This window comes from Carcharhinus amblyrhynchos, chromosome 18, assembly GCF_965287045.1.
Source record: "Carcharhinus amblyrhynchos chromosome 18, sCarAmb.v2.hapA, whole genome shotgun sequence".
NCBI lineage: Eukaryota > Metazoa > Chordata > Chondrichthyes > Carcharhiniformes > Carcharhinidae > Carcharhinus > Carcharhinus amblyrhynchos.
This window is the reverse complement of record NC_137341.1, coordinates 43290619-43314598: the sequence shown is the minus strand read 5'-3', so window position 1 is coordinate 43314598 and position 23980 is coordinate 43290619. Positions and strand designations below refer to the sequence as shown.

Here is a 23980-nt window from a genome sequence, read left to right as displayed (position 1 = left end):
AAGGGGCAATTTACCTTGGCCAATCCACCTAACCCGCACATCTTTGGACTGTGGGAGGAAACTGGAACATCCGGAGGAAACCCACGCAGACACAGGGAGAATGTACAAACTCCACAGACAGTGACCCAAGCCAGGTATTGAACCCGTGTTCCCGCCGCTGTGAGGCAGCAGTGCTATCCACTGTGCCACCCTGTCAGCTGATGGAGTAAGTGTTTTTAGGAATATATCTATCCACTCTCTTTTTAGATACTGACTAGACCTGCCATGCATCATCAGCATCATCCTGTTTATCCCTGGATTTTTTGATGGTTTTCCTTCTGATTTGTTTGTCCAGATTGGTGGATGTGCAACTTCTAAAACATTACCAGACACTGGCTTGCATCTTGGTTAAGTAATTGGGCTTAGTTGAAGATATGAATGAATTTTTGTATTCTAAGTTGAGTAGCTCTCAGACCCCATGACCTCATAGCCTCAGTGTCTCAGCTCTCAGGATCAGATCGTATTTCCACCAGGAATTTTTTCAGTTTAAGCCTAGCAACCCAGTGAGGAATGGCAAGAATTGCTGCAGAACGTTCTCGCTAAATTCATGCTGCCGGGTCTTAATTATCCATTGTAAGCACAAAACCTTGTAATCTAACGGAGGCGATGGCTCAGTGATATTGTCACTAAACTATTCATCCAAAAACTTCACTGATGTACTGGGGATCAGGATTCGAATCCCACCACAGCAGATTCAAATTTATTGAATTTGGATTCAATAAAAGCTATCTGGAATTAAGAAACTACTGATGACCATGAAACCATTGCGGATTGTCAGAAAAACCCACCTGGTTCACTAATGCCCATTAGGAAAGGAAATCTGCCGTTCTTACCTGGTCTGGTCTACATGTCTGTTTGGCTTTCCTCCGGGTACTCCGGTTTCCTCCCACAGTGCAAAGATGTGCAGGTTAGGGCCATTGGCCATGCTAAATTGCCCCTTAATATCCCAGGATGAGTAGGTTAGAGGGATTAGTGGGGTAAATATGTGGGTTTACAGGGATGGGGTCTGGGTGTGATTGTTGTCGGTGCAGAATCAATGGGCCAAATGGCCTCCTTCTGAACTGTAGGGATTCTATGAATCTATGTGACTCCAGAGCCACTGCGATGTGGTTGACTCTCAACTGCCCTCTGAACAAGAGCAGCTAGGGATGGGCAATGAATGGTGGTCAGCCAGCGATACCTATGTGCCACGAATGAATTTAAAAAATGTTAACCGGAGCAACGTGCGTTCAGCTCATGCAACCCCTGAACTCTGTGCTAGGAATTGGAATTGGAATTGGATTTGGATTTGGATTTAGATCCCCCAAGGTTCTTTCGCAGAAGTAAGACTTCTACCCTACCAATGAGTAGTGATCTGAAATGAGGTATCAGAACTGGAATGGCAGCACTTGTATCAATGTTTATCATGCTGCATTATCCAATCCTGATCCTTCCACAGATAGGAACAGTCTCACCCGACCGGCTCATCGTAGGAATGGGATGAGAAACTTTGGGTGCGTGGCTTCACTGGAGAAGTTGGGAATGTTTTCTGTGCAGAAGGGAAGGTTCAGAATGGGTTTGATTCAAGGTGTTCAGAACCATGATGGGCATAGGCAGAATGGAGAGGGAGAAACGGCTCCCATTGGTGGATGGGTCATAGAATCCCTACAATGTAGAAGGCCATTTGGCCCATAGAGCCTGCACTGTCAACAATCCCACCTAAACCCTATCCCCATAACCCCATGTATTTACCCTGTTAATCCCCCTGACACCAAGACCTGAATTTTACTATGCCACCCTGCCACGGGAATTGTAGTGGGTGGGACACAGACTATGTAACAGTCCATTGACTTCGGCCAGGATTTTTCAGCCTCGGGGTGCGCACAGCCTGAAAATCCCACCCAAAGGGTCAATTTAGCATGGCCAATCAACTTAACCCGCACACCTCTGGATTGTGGGAGAAAGATCGGAGGAAGCCCACGCCGACACGGGGAGAATGTGCAAACTCCGTACAGACAGACACCCAAGGCCGGGAATCAAACACAGGTCCCTGGTGCTGTGAAGCAGCAGTGCTAACCACTGTGCCACCCTGCTATGGTGGAGAACCAGAGGATGCTGCTTTAAGTCATTGGCAAGGGGAGTAATGGAGAAACAAGGAGAAACTTTTTCCACGCAGCATGTGGCTAAAACTTACAATGCACTGCCTGAGAGAGTGTGGAGTAGTTTCCATTGAGGTATTCAAGAGGGAGTTAGACTGCTATCTGGAAAGTTCCATGAACTTGCTTGATAAGATGCTATGGTATCCGCACAGTGGTTCAGGTTTTGTTTTGCTTGCATTGTTTGTGTCACAGCAATAGGTGGCAGCTGGAGCTAAGTGTAACAAAAGATGGCTGTCTCACAAAAACTAATCTTCATGGTTTTGTTGAGAATTAACCAGACAATGTACAGTGTGTACTTAATCTTCTAAGCTTTATTACTTGCGTGCAAGGAGAAGAAACACAGTGAATCTCACTGTGAACAGAGTTCTGCAAAAGTGTCAGTTATAGCACTTTTTAGCCAATGGGAGAGACCACGCCAGTTAAAGCACCAATGGCCTGAGAATTCAGCATCATTTCAAGCCTTCATCTGAATCCTTATCACTTATACTGGCAGCTGTACAGAATCCTTGACATTTTTAGCAGGCAATATTCAGTAAACATCCTTATTTTCTTTAACTGCAGTCAGAGTTTGGAGCATTCTGTGGCTTCTCAAGGACCCATTCATGCTGCAAAACAGACTTGGACCCTTCACCTGTTAATGGCTGGCTTCCAACTTCCACAGTTTCCAAAAACACAAAGTTGCCTGATTAACTTAGGGCAAGGTTTTAACGAATGGGTACAGGGACTCCCACTCACCTGATGAAGGAGCAGTGCTCCGAAAGCTTGTGTTTGGGCGCCGCACCTGCGCAAGGATATTTTGGCCCTGGAGGGAGTGCAGAGGAGGTTTACTAGGCTGATACCGGAGTTGAGGGGATTGAGCTATGAGGAGAGGCTGAATAAACTAGGCTTGTACTCGTTGGAGTTTAGAAGAATGAGGGGAGATCTCATTGAGACGTATAAGATGATGAATGGGATGGATAGGATAGAGGTGGAGAGACTCTTCCCGCTCAAAAAAGACAGTAGGACTAGGGGGCACAGCCTCAAGATAAAGGGGAGGCGGTTTAGAACGGAGTTGAGGAGGAACTTCTTCACTCAAAGGGTGGTGAATCTCTGGAATTCTCTGCCCGTTGAAGTGGTGGAGGCTGCCTCGCTAAATATTTTTAAGAAGCGGGTTGATGGGTTTTTGATAAGAGAAGGGATTAAGGGTTATGGGGAGAGGGCGGGAAAGTGGAACTGAGCCACGACAGATCAGCCATGATCTTATTGAATGGCGGGGCAGGCTCGAAGGGCTAGATGGCCTACTCCTGCTCCTATTTCTTATGTTCTTATGTTCAAATACACCTGTTAGACTTTAACCTGGTATTGTGAGACTTCTTAGTGTGCTTATTTGAAGAAGGATGTTGCGGCATTGGAGGCAGCTCACAGGATGTTCACCAGGTTGATTCCAGGGATGAAAGGGTTGACATATGAGGAGAGATTAAACAGTCTGGGTTTGTATTCACTGGAGTTTAGAAGGATGAGAGGGGATCTGGTCAAGGGATATTAAATTCTAACAAGGACTGATAAGTAAATGTCACCAAGTGTTTCCTTTTATGGGACAATCTCGAACAAGGGGTCACAGGTACAGGTTGAGAGGCAGCAGATTTAAAACTGAGATGGGGAGGAACTACTTCTTACAGAGGTGGGGTGAATTGGTGGAACTCACTGCCTCATAGCACAGTGGAATCTGAATCATTGAATGGTTTCAAGAAGGAGATAGAGATATTTCTAATTAAAAAAAGGGATAAAGGGATATGGGGCACAGGTGAGGAGGTGGATTTGAGACCAGGGAGAGATCAGTCATGATCTGATTGAATGGCTCGAAGGATTGAATTTGTCTACCTTTGATCTTAATTTTTTTTTAATTCATTTGTGGGACATGGGTTTCACTGGCTGGCCAGCATTTATTGCCCATCCCTAGTTGCCTTTGGAGGGCAGTTGGGAGTCAACCACATTGCTGTGGCTCTGGAGTCACATGTCAGCCAGACCAGGTAAGGACAGCAGATTTCCTTCCCTAAAGGGACATTATTGAACCAGATGGGTTTTATGACAATCACAATGGTTTCATGGTCATTATTAGAGCATTATTCTGGGTCCCTGGATTACTGGTCCAGCTACAATACCAGTACACCACTGTATCCCAATCGGGGGGAATAGGTGACCGTATGCTGGTTGGTCCATGGATTTTTTGCCTTCTTCTAGCAAAAGTGACACGTGGGGCAAGAACTTTCCTGTCCCGCCCTCTACGGGAATGGTAGCGGGCGGGCGAGGACCACGAAAAGGTGTGTTGGCCTCAGGTGGGACTTTCTGGCCTTGGAATGAGCATGGTTGGAAAATCCCACCCCAGGAGTTCAGTGTGGCATTTCCGGGATTTCATCCATGTTGTCTGAAAAGAGGAATTTGGCCAATCTTTAACTGTCTGGGAAAGCTGCATCACTTTTAGCAAATGTTCTCAACACACAAGGATGTGTTCATGCATGTTCCGAGAATCTTGTGTTTATAAAGAAATGAAGAAGGAACAGTTAGAATGAAGAATTTTCACTGGGACAATGTTGCTTCGCTGGGGTTTCTAGTTGGGAAGGAGGTTTGTCTCACCTGGATGAAATCCTACCACCAAACAAGGCCGCGCAGCGCGTCCTGACTCCACCATTGTCTCCCAGTACATGTGGTACAGCCCTTTCCAGCCACTCAGGTACACCCGTCGCCTGCCAGCGTAAGACTCCAAAGGAGGTCGGAGACTCGGCCCTTCCACCACCTCAGGCCCAATCATGACAACCTCGATCCCTTCGTTGCCTGGAAACATATGGGCCAGCTCGTCGTAGTCTGTGACTCTGGCGTTTAGGGTCTCGGTGTGAGAGGCGCCAACCACATGGATGGTGATGGGCTTTTCCAGTGGGTCAATGCTAAATCTGTGTAGGGCTAGTCCAATGGTGAGTGGCCTTGCCTGAAAGTCGGTGGTCACCCGTCTGATGGATTCCAAAAGCTCCCCATCCTCGGGCTGTGGCTTCCCCGCGTTTTCCCACAGAAGCTTCATGTACTTACAGTTCAGGATCGCGTTTAGCTTGGTGTCGAGTTCCTCTTGCATCAGGAACCACGCGTCCCAGCCCTTCACCTCAGATACAGCCTTCGTCCAGTCCCCACTTGGAAAAGGAATGTCACCTGGACAGCAAATTACACAGGACAAAATTTAATCGCGAGACTTAAAACTGAAAGACCTCAGCAAATGTCAGATTCCATGGGGTCTCGGCAAGAGGTGCTGAGCTATTTCTAATGGATGAACAGTTCCAAATCTAACTGAGAGTAACTGCATGTGGCCACTTTTTCAAAAGATAAATTATTTATTCTTCCATTCCCAAACTTTGGGACTCTTAAGGTGGCCAATCAGCTTCATCCTTTGTTGCACTTGTCACTCCCAGCTCTCTATTCACAAAGGGACACTGATGACCTGTCAAGATGGCTGCCAATGGGGACCTTTGCAACTTCAACACAGGCTATCAATCTTCCAGAATTTTCCAAATTGAATCATAAAGAGTGGCGGATCTCTCCCCTTCGAATGGACATGCCTAAACAGCGCTTCCTTTAGAAGCAAGAGTAGGCCATTCGGCCCTTCAAGCCTGTTCCGCCATTAATTTTGATCATGGCTGATCATTGAATTCAATATCCTGATTCCCCACTTCCTCCCATATCTCTTGATGCTTTTATCTCCCTTCCCAAAAGCTATATCTAATTCCTTCTTGAAATCACACAACATTTTGGCCTCAACTACATTCTGTGGGAGTGAATTCCACACATTCACCACCCTCTGGGTGAAGAAATTTCTCCTCACCCCAGTTCTAAAGGTTTACCACTTATCCTCTACCTGACCCCTAGTTCCGGACTCCCCCACAATTGGGAAGATTCTTTCTGAAACTACCCTGTCAAACCCTGTTAGAATTTGACAAGTTTCTATGAGATTCCCCTCTCACTCTTCTAAACTCCAGTGAATACCGTCATAACAAACTTAGTCTCTCCTTATATGACAGACCTGCCATCCCAGGAATCAGCCTGGTAAACCTTTGCTGGTTTACAAGGACATCCTTCCTCAGATAAGGACACCAAAAATACACACAATACTCCAGGTGAGGCCTCACCAACGCCCTTTGTGGAATACACACCTGCCAATGCCGAAGCTTACACCAAAACATAAATGGAGTCCTGGACTCTGTGGGTGGGATTTTCTGGCCGCACTCGCACCCCCCCCTAGACTGGAAATTTCCACCGGAGGTCAACAGACACTTGCATGGTCTGTGCCTGTCCACCACGATTCCTGTGGTGGGCGGGATGGGAAAATTCTGCTCCATCTCCGGGTTTTCAATGCAACAAAGAAAAACTGACAAAACTAGTTGTCCCACTAACTGTGTGAGAGACCACCATTTACCTCCTATTGAATTTCAATGGCTGTTAACCATGTGATCAAAACTGGTTCTCTAAGACTGAAAACCACCTTCTATTGTACACTACTGGCTGTTGGTCACGTGATTGCAACTGGTTTTCTGATACTGAAACCCTTTTATCCCAGAACTCGGAATAGGCTGAGGCAGTCTTCAGAAGAAGAAGAAGACAACAGCAGCAGAGAAAGCCCACGCCACATTTGCCTTTCAAGAGCCTTGAGTTTCAAAAGTCTTCTGAAAAGTAGCCCCCAATCTCATTCAGAATCAATGATGTGGAGTTGCCAGTGTTTGGTTGGGGTGGGCACAGTGAGAAGTCTCACAACACCAGGTTAAAGTCCACCAGGTTTATTTGGTAGCACAAGCTTTTGGAGCACTGCTCCTTCATCAGGTGAGTGGAGAGTTGTGTTCACAAACAGGGTATATATAGGCACAGACTCATAAGAACATAAGAAATAGGAGCAGGAGTAGACCATCTAGCCCTTCGAGCCTGCTCCGCCATTCAATAAGATCATGGCTGATCTGAAGTGGATCAGTTCCACTTTCTCCCCATAACCCTTAATCCCCTTGTCTGTCAAAAACCTATACAGACTCAATTTACAAGATAATGGTTGGATTGCAAGTCTTTACTGGTGCAGAGAATGCTAGTGGAGACAGGATTAAGCACAGGTTAAAGAGTGTGAATTGTCTCAAGCCAGGACAGTTAGTGAGATTTTGCAAGCTCAGGCAAGTTGTGGGGATTACAGATAGTGTGAGCTAGTTCACATGTAACGAGATTAGATCTCCTGAGAGAATAACCATAAGAACCTAGCTATCTGACCTCTTTTTGGAGGAACTCTGCAATTCACCTGGATTCCAGATACTGGTTATCTGAACTTATCCAAAATACAACTCCAGAGTGGAAAAAGTTTTGTTATTCACTGGCTTCTCAAAGGACAAGAGCTAATATAGCAGCACCCAACCTAAGTGGGAAAATAGAAGCCTATAATCCGTCGAAATAAGTGGCATGAGTTGTTAACTGTTCCTTTGGTTTAATACTTTCAGGTGTGCACTACTTTCTTTAATTGTAATTTTGTTTGATTTGATTTATTATTGTCACATATATTAGCATACAGTGAAAAATATTGTTTCTTGTGCACTATTCAGACAAAACATACTGTACACAGAGAAGGAGAGAGTACAGAATTTAGTGTTACAGTCATAGCTGGGTGTAGAGAAAGATCAACTTAATGCAAGGTAAGTCCATTCAAAAGTCTGATGACAGCAGGGAAGCAGTTCTTGAGTCAGTTGGTACACGTCCTCAGACTTTTGTATCTTTTTCCCGAAGGAAGAAGGCGGAAGAGAGAATGTCCGGGGTATGTGGGGTCCTTTATTCTGCTGGCTGCTTTGCCAAGGCAGCAGGAAGTGTAGACAGTCAATAGGTGGGAGGTTGACTTGAGTGATGGATTGGGCTGCTTTCGTGACCTTTTGTAGTTTCTTGTGGTCTTGGGCAGAGCAGGAGCCTTACCAAGCTTTGATACAACCAGGAAGGATGCTTTCTTTGGTGCATCTCAGAGAATCACAGAATCTCGACAGTGCAGAAGGAGTTTGATTCCCAGCTTGGGTCACTGTATGGAGTTTGCATATTCTCCCCGTGTCTGCTTGGGTTTCCCCTGGATGCTCCATTTTCCTCCCACAGTCTGAAAGATGAGCTGGTTAGGTGCATTGGCTGTGCTAAGTTTTCTCGCAGTGTACCTGACCAGGCACTGGAGTGTGGCGAGTAGGGGATTTTCACAGCATTGCAGTGTCAATGCAAGAATACTAATAAAAGAAATATTTATTTGAAAACTCCTTTAGTTGCACGTTATTCCCTGCATGTCGCAGTGATTGCAGGCACCCAGTTCATGGTCTCCACTGATAAACTGTTGCTAAAGAGGTACTAGAATAGGCTGAGCTGACTCTCCTCCCTCTCCTCGATTCCAATGGGCAATAACCATTTTTCACCGTGTCCCTCTATAGAACATTCCAGACTCCATGGGCAATATTGACTCTGCGACTCAGAAGTCAATAAAAAGGGACATGTATGGCATTGATGTGCAATCTCTCAGCTTATGACACTCTATCTTGCAGTAAAGATCTCGTCATGTGTACCAATTCACAAACTACGATTCCAAATGGGCCAAAAATAGAATTCTGATACCATACACATAGAAACATATAAACTAGAAGCAGGAGTAGGTCACGAGGCTACTCCGCCATTCATTTTGATCATGGCTGACCATTGCATTCAACATTCTGACCGCCCTCCCCCCACACCCCCATATTCCTCGATCCTTTAAGCCCCAAGAGCTTTATCTAATATCTTAGAATCATTAAATCCCTACAGTGCAGGAGGCGGCCGTTTGGCCCATCAAGCCTGTACCGACAACAATCCCACCCAGGCCCTATCCCCGTAACCCCACGTACGCACCCTGTTGATCCCCCTGACACTAAGGGGCGATTTAGCACGGCCAATCCCTCTAACCCCGCACATCTTTGCGGTGCGGGAGGAAACCGGAGCACCCGGAGGAAACTCACGCAGACACGGGGAGAAAGTGAGGACTCCACGCAGAGAGTGACACGAGGCCAGAATCGTACCCTGGTCCCTGGAGTTTTGAGGCATCAGCGTTAACTCCTGTGCCACCATTCTAGGCGTTTCGGAGCCAAGCACCTCGAACATTCTATCTCCTTAACAGTAAAGTACTGGCAGAAATTAAAGCGGCATTGCCAAATTGATTTGTGTGTGGACAGGGATTAGTGCTTGCATCAAAAATTCAAAGCATGCTGGATGGACTTTTCAGTACCTGTGAACACTAACCACTCAACCAGTCTGTCGACTGCGGCCCATTTTAATTTCTTGCATAACTTCTTGTGTACCGGCCAACTTGCGCGTTGACATTCCTTCCCGCAGTAATAAACATTCTGACATCTGAAAATCCAAATGGCCATGGGAATCATTTGCAATTTTTCATTGACTTTGCTCAGTTAACTATTTTCTACTTTACTTTGCAAGAAGCGTACCTCTGCTGCCGACCCACTAAGTCACACAGAGTAGTCCAGGCGTAACATTACCGGACTAGCAACCTGCTTTGGTGTTTGAGTTCAATTTTGGCTGTATGAAACTTAAGTATCGCAGAAAAAGAAAAGAGACAGTCAAAGTTTTTCATCTTCCACTCATCAGGTCACTTTTGCAAGAATACCAAATGTAAAGGCAACAATAATTTACGGTTCATGAGAAGAGAGTGCTGATCAGCTGGCAATTGGATTCTGATTGGTTGAGGCATTGCCATGGAGAATACACTCCTTAACTGATGATTGACAATTAACTGCCATGCTTTGTTTAAAATCATAGAATCCCTGCAGTGCAGAAGGAGACCATTCAGCCCATCGAGCCTACACCAACAACAATCCTACCCGGACCCTATACCTGTAACCTCATGTGTTCACCCTGCTAATCCCCCTGACACTTAGGGGCAATTTAGCAAGGCCAATCAACCTAACCCACACATCTCTGGAGGGTGGGAGGAAACCAGAGCACCCAGAGGAAACCCACGCAGACACGGGTAGAACTTGCAAACTCCACACAGTCACCCAAGGCCGGAATTGATCTCAGGGCCCTGGCGCTGTGAGGTAGGTTGATTCTGATTGGTCCGGAGGAAATCTGAAGTGCTATTACGTGGGCTGACTTTCCTCACTCCACAACGGGAACCTGTGTATTACAGCAAAATATTTAAAATGAAACCACTGATTCCAAATGTTTGCATTTACTCATCAGAATGAACCTAGTCCTAAAATTCTGATTGGCTGTCCCAATTTCCACCCACCCTCTACCAGATAACAGAACCCTCAGGAATGATACAAATGACAAAATAAAAGCAGAAAGCGCTGAATAATCTCAGCCGGTCTGGTGGCAACTGTGGGGAGAGAAGAAGGGCATCAGTGATGACCTGTTCCTGCAACACATTGACACATGAACAGGTGGGGTGTAGCGGGTTGGTTTGGATAGGGCAGCATGATTGCCGCAGGTTGGTGGGCCAAAGGGCCTGTTCCTGTGCTGCACTGTTCTTTATTCTTTGCTCAGTTACACAATGAAACTACTTCTTCATGTACTCGATGAAACCATGTATTCATTAAAGAAGTCATCAACATTAGAAGAATGTTAGGGTACCAGATCAGAAACCCCAACAATTTTGGTATTAATGTGAAGGTAGAATGTTTCACTCCCAGTGTGATTCTACTGACAAAATGGGGAGTTTTTTTATCAAAACAAACTTTATTTAACAAAACAGTTTAACTACAACAAATGAATTATCTCAACTTTTAACAACTGAACAATCCTTAATCAAGATAAGATACAATTCTTGACTGCTAACCTATCTCTATTAGTTCCAATTCAAGTAATATTCCTCTTACAGACTTAAACCCGTCTTCAAAATCATTTGGCAAAACACAGATTTACTTGCTTGTACTTAGTTTTCCAGTCTTGAAGCTCACAGGCAACTTCCAGAGAGAGAGAGAGAGAGAGAAAGACAGAAAGACATGTCTTGCTTCATTCACAACCAGGCAGGAACTTCTTGTTTTAAAATGAAAGAGAAACTGTGTATCTTCCCTGCAAGCTTTAAGCATATGACTCAATCTTTGTCAATCAACCCAAGTAGACACAAATGCATTAACTCTGTTTGGACAAACACATCATGAGCTAAAATGAGTTATTATGCTATAGTCTCAGTGTGAAGTTGCATGTTCTTTCAGACAAATCAATTCCTTATAGCAAAGCGCTGCCTCTCACAAGAAATATGATATAAATATATTTCTTAAAGGCACAGTATCATCGCAAGAGCACAGGGATGGGTTCAATTCAGCTGCCCAACCCTGATGGAGAAAAGCTGTCAGTGCTTATGGGATGGACCCCCACACTAATTTACATTTCTTTCCTGTTCTTATGGGGGCAGCATGGTGGCACAGCGGTTAGCACTGCTGCCTCATGACATCAGGGACCTGGGTTTGATTCCCGGCTTGGCTAACTGTGCGGAGTCTGCACGTTCTTCCGGGTGCTCCGGTTTCCTCCCACAATCCGAAAAAGGCGCTGGTTAGGTGCAATGGCCGTGCTAAATTCTCCCTCAGTGTACCCAAACAGGCGCTGGGATGTGGCGACTAGAGGATTCTCACAGCAACTTCATTGCAGTGTTAACGTCAGCCTACTTGTGACACTAATAACCAGACTCTCAAGGGGATTTTCTTTTCTCCGACTGGAGGATAATCCTTTTGCTTGCGATGCTCTATATTGGCCGTGAGTTGATTCCAATTTCAAGGGAGATGCACTGACCAGGCCAAAGGAGGGAACACACAAGTTAACTATCAATCTGAGTCATTTAATGGGGTTCAATTTTCCCCTAAATTGCCACCGCCTACCTTTTACAGCGTCGAAGAGCTCTGGGATCCGACAGGGCTTCCGGAAGCTTCTTGCACTCTGCGCAAAACTTAAAGGTGTCCTCCATCTTCTGAAACATCTCCTGGTAGGTGCGGATTCCAAACTCTGGGGCCTGCTTCCTCCCCTCCAGTGCTGCCCTACAACAACAGCATGACAAAAGGAAAACAGTCAAGACTTCTGAACAGAAACCATCGTTCCACCATCCAGACCTTGACAGCAATCCAAAAATCAACTCAACGTTGAACATAAGCACAAGGCTTTTTCACAAAGCAATTTTCAGAGGCACTGCGTTTTAATTGGATAGGGAGTGGCCAATAACACTGCCGTTCTCTACAGAATTCCAGTTTCTAACGCTGACCAGTTGTCGTAACAGAAATCAATAAACCATAGTGTCTCTACAGCACAGAAGAGGCCATTCGCACAGTGGCACAGTAGTTAGCACTGCTGCTTCACAGCCAGGGCTCGAGTCCCAGCTTTGGGTCACTGTCTATGTGGGAGTTTGCACGTTTGCCCATGTCTGCATGGGTCTCCTCCAGGCGCTCCAGTTTCCACCCACAGTCCGAAAGACGTGCTGGTTAGGTGCATTAGCCGCGCTAAATTCTCTCTAGGCGTACCCAAACAGTCTCCGGAGTATGGTGACTAGGGGATTTTCACAGTAACACAGCAATGTTAATGTAAGCCGATTTGTGACTAATAAATAAATAATTATTATTATCTGCACTAACTCTCTGACAGAGTATCTTATCCAGGCCCTCACCCTGTCCCTATCCCTGTAACCCCACACATTTCCCATGGTCAATCCCTCTAACATACACATCTTTGGACACTAAGGGGCAATTTAGCATAATCAATCCACCTAACCTGCACATGTTTACGGGAGGAAACCAAAGCACCCAGAGAAAACCCACGCAGACATAGGGAGAACGTGCAGGCTCCATACAGACAGTGACTCAAGCCGGGAATTGAACCCAAGTCCCTGATGCTGTGAGGCAGCAGTGCTAACCACTGTGCCAATGTGCCTGCATGGGTTTCCTCCTGCAAAGATATGCAGATTAGGTGGATTGGCCATGCTAAATTGCCTTTTAGTGTCCATAGATTAGATGGATTAGCTATGGGAAATGTGTGGTGTTACAGGGATAGGGTCAGGGGGTGGGGAGGGGTGGGGTTGGGGGGGGGAGGGGTGGTGTTGTTGGTGGTGAGGGCCTGGATAAAGTACTCTAAATGTGTCACACAATCACCAGGACAAAATTGCAATCTACATCTAAACGCAAACTTAGACGAGGAAGTTCGCAGAAGGAGTATTTCACCTGTAATCACTGTAGCTTTGCATATTTAACTTGGAAAGGATGACCTTGGAAAGTCCTGGGACGTTGTAATCCATGGCGACAAAGCCAAGTGTATCTGTATAGACATCAGTAGCATCGGGGGCATCAGAGCTCTTCGATGCAGCAGGTTTCTTCATGGTTTTTGGCTGCAACATGGTGCTGGTCTCTAACAATTAGCCTGAGAGAAACAAAGGTTAAAATATTACACTTCAAGACATTTTATTGAGCAAGTTGTTAGTCCTCTGTCCCAATATTTCCTTATCATTTTCACAACATCAAACTTTGGTTGGTAATTACTCCTGTGAAACGTCTTGAAACATTTTACTCTATTAAAGGTGCTATTTATATATCGTCATGATAATGTCACTGTATTTTGTGTCTTCAGTTCCTCCTTAAGATGAAGTATTAGCTTTACAAGTAGGGTTACATTAACACTGCAATGAAGTTACTGTGAAAATTCCACACTCCGGCACCTGTTTGGGTACACAGAAAGAGAATTTAACATGGCCCATGCACCTAACCAGCACATCTTTCAGACTGCAGGAGGAAACCCACACAGACACGGAGGAGAACGTGTAGGCTCCATGCAGACAGTGACACAAGCCGGGAATCGAACCCAGGTACCTGGAGCTGTGAGACAGCAGTGCTAACTGCTGTGCCACCGTGCTGCCTGGACATTAGCAAAAGAACAATGTCCCCAGTTTGACATTTTCACTCAGAATAACAGCACTTCTGACCATGTACAGCTCCCTCGCTATTGCCCTGGAGTGTAGGCCTTGATTTCTGTGCTGAAGCGTGAAGGAGCTGGAATTAGTAGTAAGGAGCAGAACTGTAATTGTTGAGATTGAGTAAGCGCACCCCGGCGGAAATATGACCATACATAGAAACAAAGAAGCGAGAAGCAAGTGTAGGCCATTCAGCCCTTCGAGCCTGCTCCACCATTCATTTTGATCACGGCTGATCATTGAATTCAATATCCTTACTCCCACTTCCCCCTCATCCTTTGATCTTTTTAGCCCCAAGAGCTATATCTAATTTCTTTTTGAATTCAACAATATTTAAGCCTCAACTACATTCTGTGGTAGTGAATTCCACAAATTCACCAAGAAATGGTCCTCACCTCAGTTCTAAAAGGTTTACCCCTTATTCTCAAACTATGACTCCTAGTTCTGGACTCTATCATCATTGCAAACATTCTTTACCCCATCTAACCCTGTTAGAATTTGATAAGTTTCTATGAGATCCCCTCTCACTCTTCTAAATAATGTTTTAGATTGACCAACCTGATCTGTCATGCTTTGGAACATGGAGAACAGCAGGCCTAATGGGAAATGGCTTGTTTTCTTACAAGCTGTGAGAACTGCATTGAAAAGAATATGGGCACCCATATAAAGCTAGGCTGCCTTTTCAGGAATAAGTCTAAAGGGCTTCAACGTGGCCTGAAAATCAGATGTGTGTATGTATGTGTGTGAGTGTGTGTCTCTGAGTGTGGAAGTTGGAATCAGCCATTAGCAGGTGAAGGGCCCAAGTCTGTTTTGAGAATGAGTGGGTCCTCAAGAAACCACAGAATGTTCTAAGCTCTGATTGTAGTTAAAGAAAATAAGGATGTTTACTGAACGCTGTCTGCTAAAAATGTCAAGGATTCTGTACAGCTGCGAGAAAAGGTGATAATGATACAAATGCGGATTGAAGTGATGCTGAATTCTATTGGTTGAAATTGCACACCAACCTGTAAGGCTATTGGTGTTGTAACTGGTATGTTCTCTCTCATTGACTAAAAAGTGCGAGAACTGGCTCAATTGTGTGGAACTCTGTTCAAACACCATAGTGAGATTCACTGCGTCTGTTCTCCTTACTAGCAAGTGATAAAGCTTAGAAGATTGAGTGCTCACCATGCCTTGGATGGTTAATACTCAACATAAATGTGTGTTGTGTGCGCGAGTGTGTTTGTGTATGCATGCATGTGTATGTGCAAGTGTGTATTTGTGTGTGAGAGAAGGTATTTGTGTTTGTATGTGTGTGCGGGAGTGTGAGAGTGTGTTGTGTGAGAGAGAGTGTGCATGTGTGTGGCATTCAATGTCCCAGAGATTTGTTTAACTATTGGCTAACAGCCAAGCATCCAGGACAACTACCCACTTGGTCGATCTGAACTGAGTTATGCCGCAGATCATCCGAAAGTGAGGATCCATCTGCAACTTAGCAGACACTGATGTTGACTCACCTCCTCCTAGTGTCATCTTTGGGGAAGGTACGCCAAAGGCACACTAAGGAACTCCTCTTGGACGTTCCCGGATAAGGATCTCCAGCTCCCCCCGAGCCAATCCAACCAATGCCCCCGACCACCTAGGGGAAACCTACACAGACATGGGGAGAAGGTGCAGATTCCATACAGACAGTCACCCAAGGCCAGAATCAAACCCAGGTCCCTGGCCCTATGAGGCAGTGCCTTCAGACAACAGTGCATCTTGTAGATGGTACCGATTTGCTACCACTGTGTACCAACAGTGGAGGGAGTGATTGTTTAAGGTGGTGGATAGGGGTTTCCAGTCAAATGAGCTGCTTTGTCCTGAATGGTGTTGAGTTTCTCGAGTGTTGTTTGAGCTGCGCTCATCCAGGCAAGTGGGGAGTATTCCATCACACTCCTGACTTGTGCCTTGATGGATATAGACAATCACCACTTACAGAATTCCCAGCCTTTTGTAGCTACAGTACTAGTGCGGCTGGTCCTCAACTGAGAACCTCATTTGAGAAGAGACATAGCCTGTCACTCCTCTCCTGATATGCTTACCCATACATCCTCTGTTTCTTTAAACAACAGTCCAGCACTTTCATTGTCCCCAACACTAATATAAGCTTTAATTCCAGATTTATTTAATTAACTGAATTTAAATTCCTTAACTGCTGTGATTGGATTTATCCCTGGACCATTAGCCCAGGTCTCTTGATGGCTTGTCCAGTAACACCACCTAGGGACAGTAACATAGTGGCTCAGAGGCGAAGTGCCATGCTGATTTAAAATGTGTCTATTAATACTGTGCTCAGCACAGCTGCACTAACAAAAGAGGCCACCGCAGAGACACGCCTGCGAGGAGGATTTTCATTCCATTTTATTGCAGCAGGAGTTAATCTCACACAAGGAGCACTTAGTAAACATGGAGAGTGCAGAAGACAATAGGAGACTCTGCCATCTCCACACACACACACCCCCACGCATACACATACATACGCACAGTCATACACATGCAAACACACAGACACACAAACACATACGCAAACACACACAAACACATACGCAAACAAACACATACAAACAGACACACAAACACAAACTCACACAAACACACACACACGCACGCACAAACCTCCACTGGGACATCGATCACCTATCCAGGCTCGTTTGCCAGAACCTGGTCTAAGATTGTCCCTTTGCGAGTTGGAGTATCTACATATTGCCTCAAGAAGCACTCCTGGACACACTGAACAAACACTGCCCCGTCCAAGTCCTTGTGGCACTAAAGGACTGCCAGTCTATGTTGGATGTTATAAAGTGGAGGTTGATCCTCACTCTCTGAACGAACACCTAAACACTCAAAGAGGAGTATCTCACCTCATAATCTGTAAATGTGAGTGTGAAGAGGTACGATCTGCTCTTCAGAAACTTTTAGTGATTAAATCAAAATAACTCCCTGACACTCTCTCTAAAGTCAACAAATAACAATTTACTCATCTAAGAGTGAACAAGGTAACTAAACGATTGACAAACCGAATAAAACACAATTCTAATGGACTACTGTTTAGATAAATACAATTCCCACTTATTAACAAAGAAAGAGTTTTAGTCACTCTCTAAATTACAACCAGATTTGGCATCTTTCAGAATATTCTGGGTTTTCTCTGTTGATTCTTCTGTCTGGAACTTATGTCTTTTTTGGTACCTTCCGTATCAAGATGGAGCTTTCTCTCAGACATGGGTGGGGCAGTTACTCTGGCAGTTGTTCTCTCTGCTTATTTTCTCACTGCCCTCTTCTTTTATACCTGTGATGACATATCAACATCCCTTACAATATGATTAGTCCCAGGTTGCCAAAACCATCAAATTCAAATTCAATAGGTTGCTGGTATCCAAATGTCTGATTTAAACTCATTGGTTAAATTCAAAAGCTTGTTCTGTTTCAAATTGATTGGCTAAATTAAAAAAAAACTCAAAAGCCTAGAAGCCTGTTACCAAGGCAATCCTGCTGCTTGGCCTTTGATACAAATGTTTCAGTCTGGGACCCGAATGCACCTGCAGTTTTTTTTTAACTTTCTAAGCACATTAAAACAAAAGCTTTTTAACAGAATCACCTTTTTGATTCACCTGATGAAGGAGCAATGCTCTGAAAGTTCGTGCTGCCAAATAAACCTGTTTGACTTTAACCTAGGTGTTGTGAGACTTCTTACTGTGCTCACCCCAGTCCAATGCCGGCATCTCCACATCATGGCTACCATTGACACCGCAAACTGCCGGCTCAGAGATAGAGAGAATCTCCAAGAGGATTGTGCATACAGACATCAAGTTTCTACAAAGATGCAAGAAAGCAGACAAGATACCAAAATGACTACAGATCACGAACCCACTGAGGTCAACCTATAACACAGACTATGGTGAGAGGCTTTGCTATCATACCTCTCTCATGCTCCTCAACTATCTCATACACCATCTATACAGCAAATGCCGCAATCTAGAGTCCATGCTCTCAACTTGCGTTCAGGACACAGGCCAGCTGAGAAATACTGCCAAGTAGATGAGACAATGGAACTATGCCACCTACATACATACCAAGGACAGGAAACTTGAGAAACTTGGCATCACCACCAGCAGCAACCAAGCCACAGCAGAAAACAGTACCTTTGCAGGGAAGTTCCATTGTCAACTTGAAAAACTACACACTTCAACCAGACAAAATCGAAGTTCTCAGTTGAGGGCTCAATTTCTGACCCACCACCAAAGCAGACCCCATCAGTCTCACAGCAGACACAGAGAAATTCAGTCAGGAGAATGAGGCTGCGGGAGTTCTTCCACAAAGCCCAAGAGGCCAACAGCAAACCCAAGGAGACAGCCAATGAACCGGAACAGAGGGATCCGCAGTACATCAACCAAAGGAAGGCAGACCTCCAGAAGGCTGCTGCCCTTGACTCGACATGTATGTCCAAGCCTTCAGGAGGTGTGTCAATGCCAGATTCATCAGCCGCATCACAAGACAGCCCCAAACATCACCCAAGCACAACGCAACGCCATCCGCACTCTGAAGACCAACCACAAGATTGTCGTCAAACCAGCAAAGGAGGGGCCACTGTCATACTGAACAGAGCGGATTACTACAAAGAAGTGTACTGACAACTGAACAACAGGGAATACTACAGACAGTTACTCATAGATCTGACCAAAGAACACACCCGTCAACTCAACACTCTGATCAAGACCTTTGACCCAGACCTTCAGAGCACCCTCCATGCTCTCATGCCACGTAACCCTCTACAGCCTCCCGAAGATACACAAGGCCAACACATCCGGCCGTCCCATTGTATCAGGCAATGGGACCCTGTGTGAGAACCTCTCAACCTACATCGAGGGGATCCTGTAACTCATTGTACAAGGAACCCCCAGCTTCTGTCATGACACTACCGACTTCTTACAGAAACTCAACACACATGGAGCACTTGAACCAGGAGCATTCCTCATCACAATCAATGTCTCGGCACTCTACACCAGTGTCCCCCATGGTGATGGCATTGCTGCAACTGCCTCAGTACTCAATGCCGACAAATGCCAATCTCCAGATGCAATTTTACAACTCATCTGCTTCATCCTGGACTACAAGTGCTTCACTTTCAACAAGTTTTTCATCCAGAGACATGGAACAGCCATGGGGTCCAAATTTGCACTTCAATATGCCAACACCTTCATGCACAGGTTCAAACAAGACATCTTCATCACACAGGACCTTCAACCAATGCTATACACTAGATACATCGATGACATTTTCTTCCTTTGGACTTACAGCAGTCACTGAAACAGCTATATGGTGACATCAACAAGTTCCATTCCACCATCAGACTCATCATGGACTACTCCAGAATCGCTTGCATTCTTGGACACACTGATCTCCATTAAGGACGGTCACCTCAGCACTTCACTGTACCGCAAGCCCACGGATAGCCTCACGATGCTCCGATTCTCCAGCTTCCACCCTAAACACAGGATTCTGTGTTCTATGGGCTGTTCCCTGGGACACACACCAAAACAAACATCAACTGGGGCTGGAAGATCATCAACTCAGTGAAAAATGCTCCTTGGTCTGCCTGAAACTTGCTGGTCTAAAGAGCTGTCCTCAATCTAGTGTTGTAGACATTCCAAGGTCCAGGATTAGGTGCTGAGGGATGGACTAAAGCCCAGGGCAGCTGCCACAGAGACACAATGGAGAAAGGTCTCAGTTGAAGGCCTTTCAGACTTAATAAACCAGGGGCTGTGAAATATGTAAGCCACCTCAGGCTGTACATTGAACATGGAATGTATATTGTGAATATCTGGACTATGGAAATTGTAGCGAGGCTCCTCAGAGTGGAATTTGCTTCATAGAAATCATAGAAACCCTACACTACAGAAAGAGGCCATTCGGCCCATCAAGTCTGCGTCGACCACAATCCCACCCAGGTATTACCCTCATAGCCCTGCATATTTACTCACTAATCCCTCTAACCTACGCATCTCAGGACACTAAGGGCAATTTTAGCATAGCCAATCAACCTAACCCGCACATCTTTGGACTGTGGGAAGAAACCAGAGCAGCCAGAGGAAACCCTCGCAGACACAGGGAGAATGTGCTAACTCCACCAGTGACCCAAGCCGGGAATCGAACCCAGGTCCCTGGAGCTGTGAAGCAGCAGTGCTAACCACTGTGCTACCCATGAGCCGTTCATGCAGACAAGTTGAAGTTTATTGCACTCTCTGCAATTTTTAAATTGAAATGCTTTGCCGTCAGGCTGTGTGTCTGACATGCAATGTGTATTTAAATATTAAGAGTATTACAATTGTACGGAAGACTGGATAGAGGCAAGTCAAATCTCATTGCACTTCCTATAATTTTCAAGTTGAGATGGGTTGTCATATACTTTTACAAATTTTATCAATAAAATATATTTTTTGGGGGAAAAAAAACTTCAATTCCGTGGTTTGATTTGGGCAGCACAGTGGCACAATGGTTAGCACTGCTGCCTCATGGCACCAGGGACCCGGGTTCAATTCTGGCTTCAGGTGACTCCAACGCCAGCACATCCACATCACATCCACTTCAGGTGACTATGCAGGGTTTGCACATTCTCCCCATGTCTGCGTGGGTTTCCTCCGGCTGCTCTGGTTTCCTCCTACAGTCCAAAGATGCGCGGGTTAGGTAGATTGGCCATGCTAAATTGCCCCAAGGTGTGTTGGGTAGTGAGATTAGCAGGGTAAATATGTAGGTTATGGGGATAGGGGCTGGGTGGGATTGTGGTTGGTGCGGCTCAATGGGCTGAATGGCCTCTTTCTGCACTGTAGGATTCTATGATTCTATTTAACCGAATCATGAGTCTGCACAAAAAATATGGGCACAATTTCACCTCAGTCAGATGGGCATAGCACAATTTTGAAGCTGATTGTACCCTCCATTGAAACGATGCACTTCTGATACCTTACAGTTCAGCAACTAAATGGACTCCTGATACCTTACAGTCTCAACTAGAAGGTGATGTTGCCACATTCCTGATGGCCATACGGTGCTCTCCCCTTTGAAGGGGCAGGCTGATTGGTGATGACTTTAACTTGAGGGTCACCACATCAGGTTGAGAAAGCAGGTACCTTCCTGAATAACCTCAGCCGGTACAGGAATTGAACCCACACTGCTGAATCACAAACAAGCCATCTAGCTAAGTGAGCTAAACACCTCAACTAAACTGGTGACTGCACCAGTTTAAACAGCCCCAAGTACCAGTGCAACTGACTCTCAGCTGTTCATATTGTTACTAGTAAGGGTGATGTGTGTGGGTGTTAAACGTATCAAAAATCTTGAGCGAAGTATCTGTTAGCTTCCAGACTTGGTGTGTGTGCCATTGTCTACTGAGTGAGGGTAGATGATGCAACATCATTGATGTAGGAAGGAAATGCATTACTGTAGCATCTTCTGCAACCCAAGGACAACCCCAAAGTGCCTCCCAACCAACCAAGTATTTTTGAAATGTAGGCTGAGTTTGCAATTAGGAAACACAGCAACCGATTGGTGCACAGCAAGATCCCATAGCCAGCAATGAGATGAATGATCCAGATAAACCAGTAAGATTCGTGAATGGACAAATATTGGCCAGGAACACTTCAGAGGATTTGCCTGCTTCCTGTTGACATGGTCCCCGCAGGTATTGTATGCCCAGCTGAGGGAGAGACAGCTCAACTTTTCATTCAGAAGACAACATAGGGCAGCACTCTCTCAGAACTGCATTGGATTGTCAGTCCAGATTATTTTTGGCCAAAATCTCTGGACTTGAATCCACTTAAATGGGCAGCACATTGGCATAGTGGTTAGGTCTGCGGCCTCACAACTCCAGGGACCTGGGTTCAATTCCCGACTTGGGTCACTGTCTGTGTGGAGTTTGCACATTCTCGTGTCTGCATGGGTTTCTTCTGGATAATCCGGTTTCCTCCCATGTCCAAAAGATGTGCTGGTTAGGTGCACTGGCCATGCTAAACGCTCCTTCAGCGTACCTGAACAGGTGCCAGCCTGTGACGACTAGGAGATTTTCACAGTAACTTCATTGCAGTGTTAATGTAAGCCTACTTGTGATTAATAAACAAACTTTACTTTCAAGACCCTCTGGCTCCAGGACATGTGAATACTATTGTTATGATCCAGGCCAGAAATTCCAAGGTGTTTTACAAAACCAGCCTGGATCATAAGTTTTACATTTGATTTTGGCATCAGGCCAAGCATAAGATGTTTCACTCCAGATACGATTCAAGTGACCCACTAGGAAGCTTTTATCAAAGTTTTTTTTGAAGAACACAGTTAAACTACAAAAAGAAAAAAATCAGCACAACTTGCACCAAATACAAGAGAATAACCATTATATTATATGAACCTCAACACCTAAGTACACTGTTCCAAATCAAACAATACCCACATACACCCTATTCTAGGCTTGGCACAGAAAGCAAGTATGCTCACGTGATGCTGGATTTTGCAGCTTTGTAACACCTGCTGTGAATTAATCCTTTGGAAGTTGGAATACAGCTGAGGCTTCCCAATCCTGGAACTTTTAACAGATCTTGAGAGAGACAGACAGACATACTGTTTGCCTCTAGCATCTAGTTAGCAACCCACAGCAGAATTTTCAACTCCAGGGGACAGAGAAAGAAAAAAATTGCTTTCAGGCTGCAGTCCAAACTGACAAAAATGACCTTGGATTCTTCCTGTGAAGGAAAAGCCTGTCCACGCAGGTGTCGCCTGGCCTGTCAATCATTTACGAATCAAACCCGAGGCAGCAATTCCAAAAGATCATTAAACTCAAGGGCACTGCATTAGGCCAAATTAAAAATAAGCTTCAATTATCCTGCTTCAGCAACAATATGTATTGGGGTGGCACGGTGGCACAGTGGTTAGTGCCTCACAATGCCAGGGATCCATGTTCTATTCCAGGCCTCGGGTCACTGCCTGTGCGGAGTCTGCACATTCTCCCCGTGTCTGTTTGGGTTTCCTCCGGGTGATCCACAGTCCAAAGATGTGTGGGTTGGGGCCATGGTAAATTGACCCTAGTTTCGGGGGATTAACAGGGTAAATATATGGGGTTGCAGGGTGGGATTGTTGTTGGTGCAGGTTCGATGGGCCAAATAGCCTTCTTCTGTAGGGATTTTATGATCATTTGACCTGTCAATCACTCGCAGTCAAATCCCAGGCAGCAATCCCAAATGACCATAAAATCCCAGGACACTGCATTAGGCCAAATTAAAAATAAACTTCAATTATCCTGCTTCAGTAACAATAAAAGATATCGGTTATGGGCAGCATGACATCAAAAACAAAAAAATCCCAGGCCTGCTTGAAAAAAACCCTACAGAGAATAAGACTAAAATAAATTTCTAAAAGGCACAGTATCGTCACACTACCCATTGAGATACAGAATGTCCTCAAACACAAAGCATGGTGAGGTTAGATATTTTTAGTGGTGACCTGAATAACAACTGATGGGAAATATTTGTGCAGTAAGTTAATGCAATTCCAAACACATTTCAAGATGCTGAACTGCGGTCTATGCTTATAAATATTTTCCTGACTGGATAATATTTGGCTGGTGTTCCGTATGTTTGTTGTTGCAGCAAAGTCAATGTTGATGCTACATTCTGGAGAGTGTTCAAAGCTGTAACTGTGGAGTTAATCCCCATACTCATTACAGAGCAGCATCTCCCACTCAAACCCTTTGTTCTGCAGTGGGATACAACCGATCTGTATCCGTCCCACTGAGAATTTGTGCTGCATTCTATATTTCAAACATTTATTCAGCATTAAGATAGGGTGACAGGCG

At 45.1% G+C, this 23980-nt stretch overlaps 1 protein-coding gene across 1 annotated transcript in view; it reads right to left on the bottom strand.

Annotated features, from left to right (window-relative positions):
* Positions 1–13568, bottom strand: part of mss51 (MSS51 mitochondrial translational activator) — a 30506-nt gene extending 16938 nt beyond the window's left edge. Inside the window, exons 1-4 of the mRNA XM_080206922.1 lie at positions 13379–13568; positions 12053–12208; positions 9445–9569; positions 4791–5354 (exon numbers count right to left, since the gene is read on the bottom strand). Coding sequence (XP_080063048.1) covers positions 4791–5354; positions 9445–9569; positions 12053–12208; positions 13379–13551 — 1018 coding nt within the window. The 5' untranslated portion in view covers positions 13552–13568. The remainder of the gene's footprint in view (positions 1–4790; positions 5355–9444; positions 9570–12052; positions 12209–13378) is intronic.
* Positions 13569–23980: the final 10412 nt, after the last annotated feature.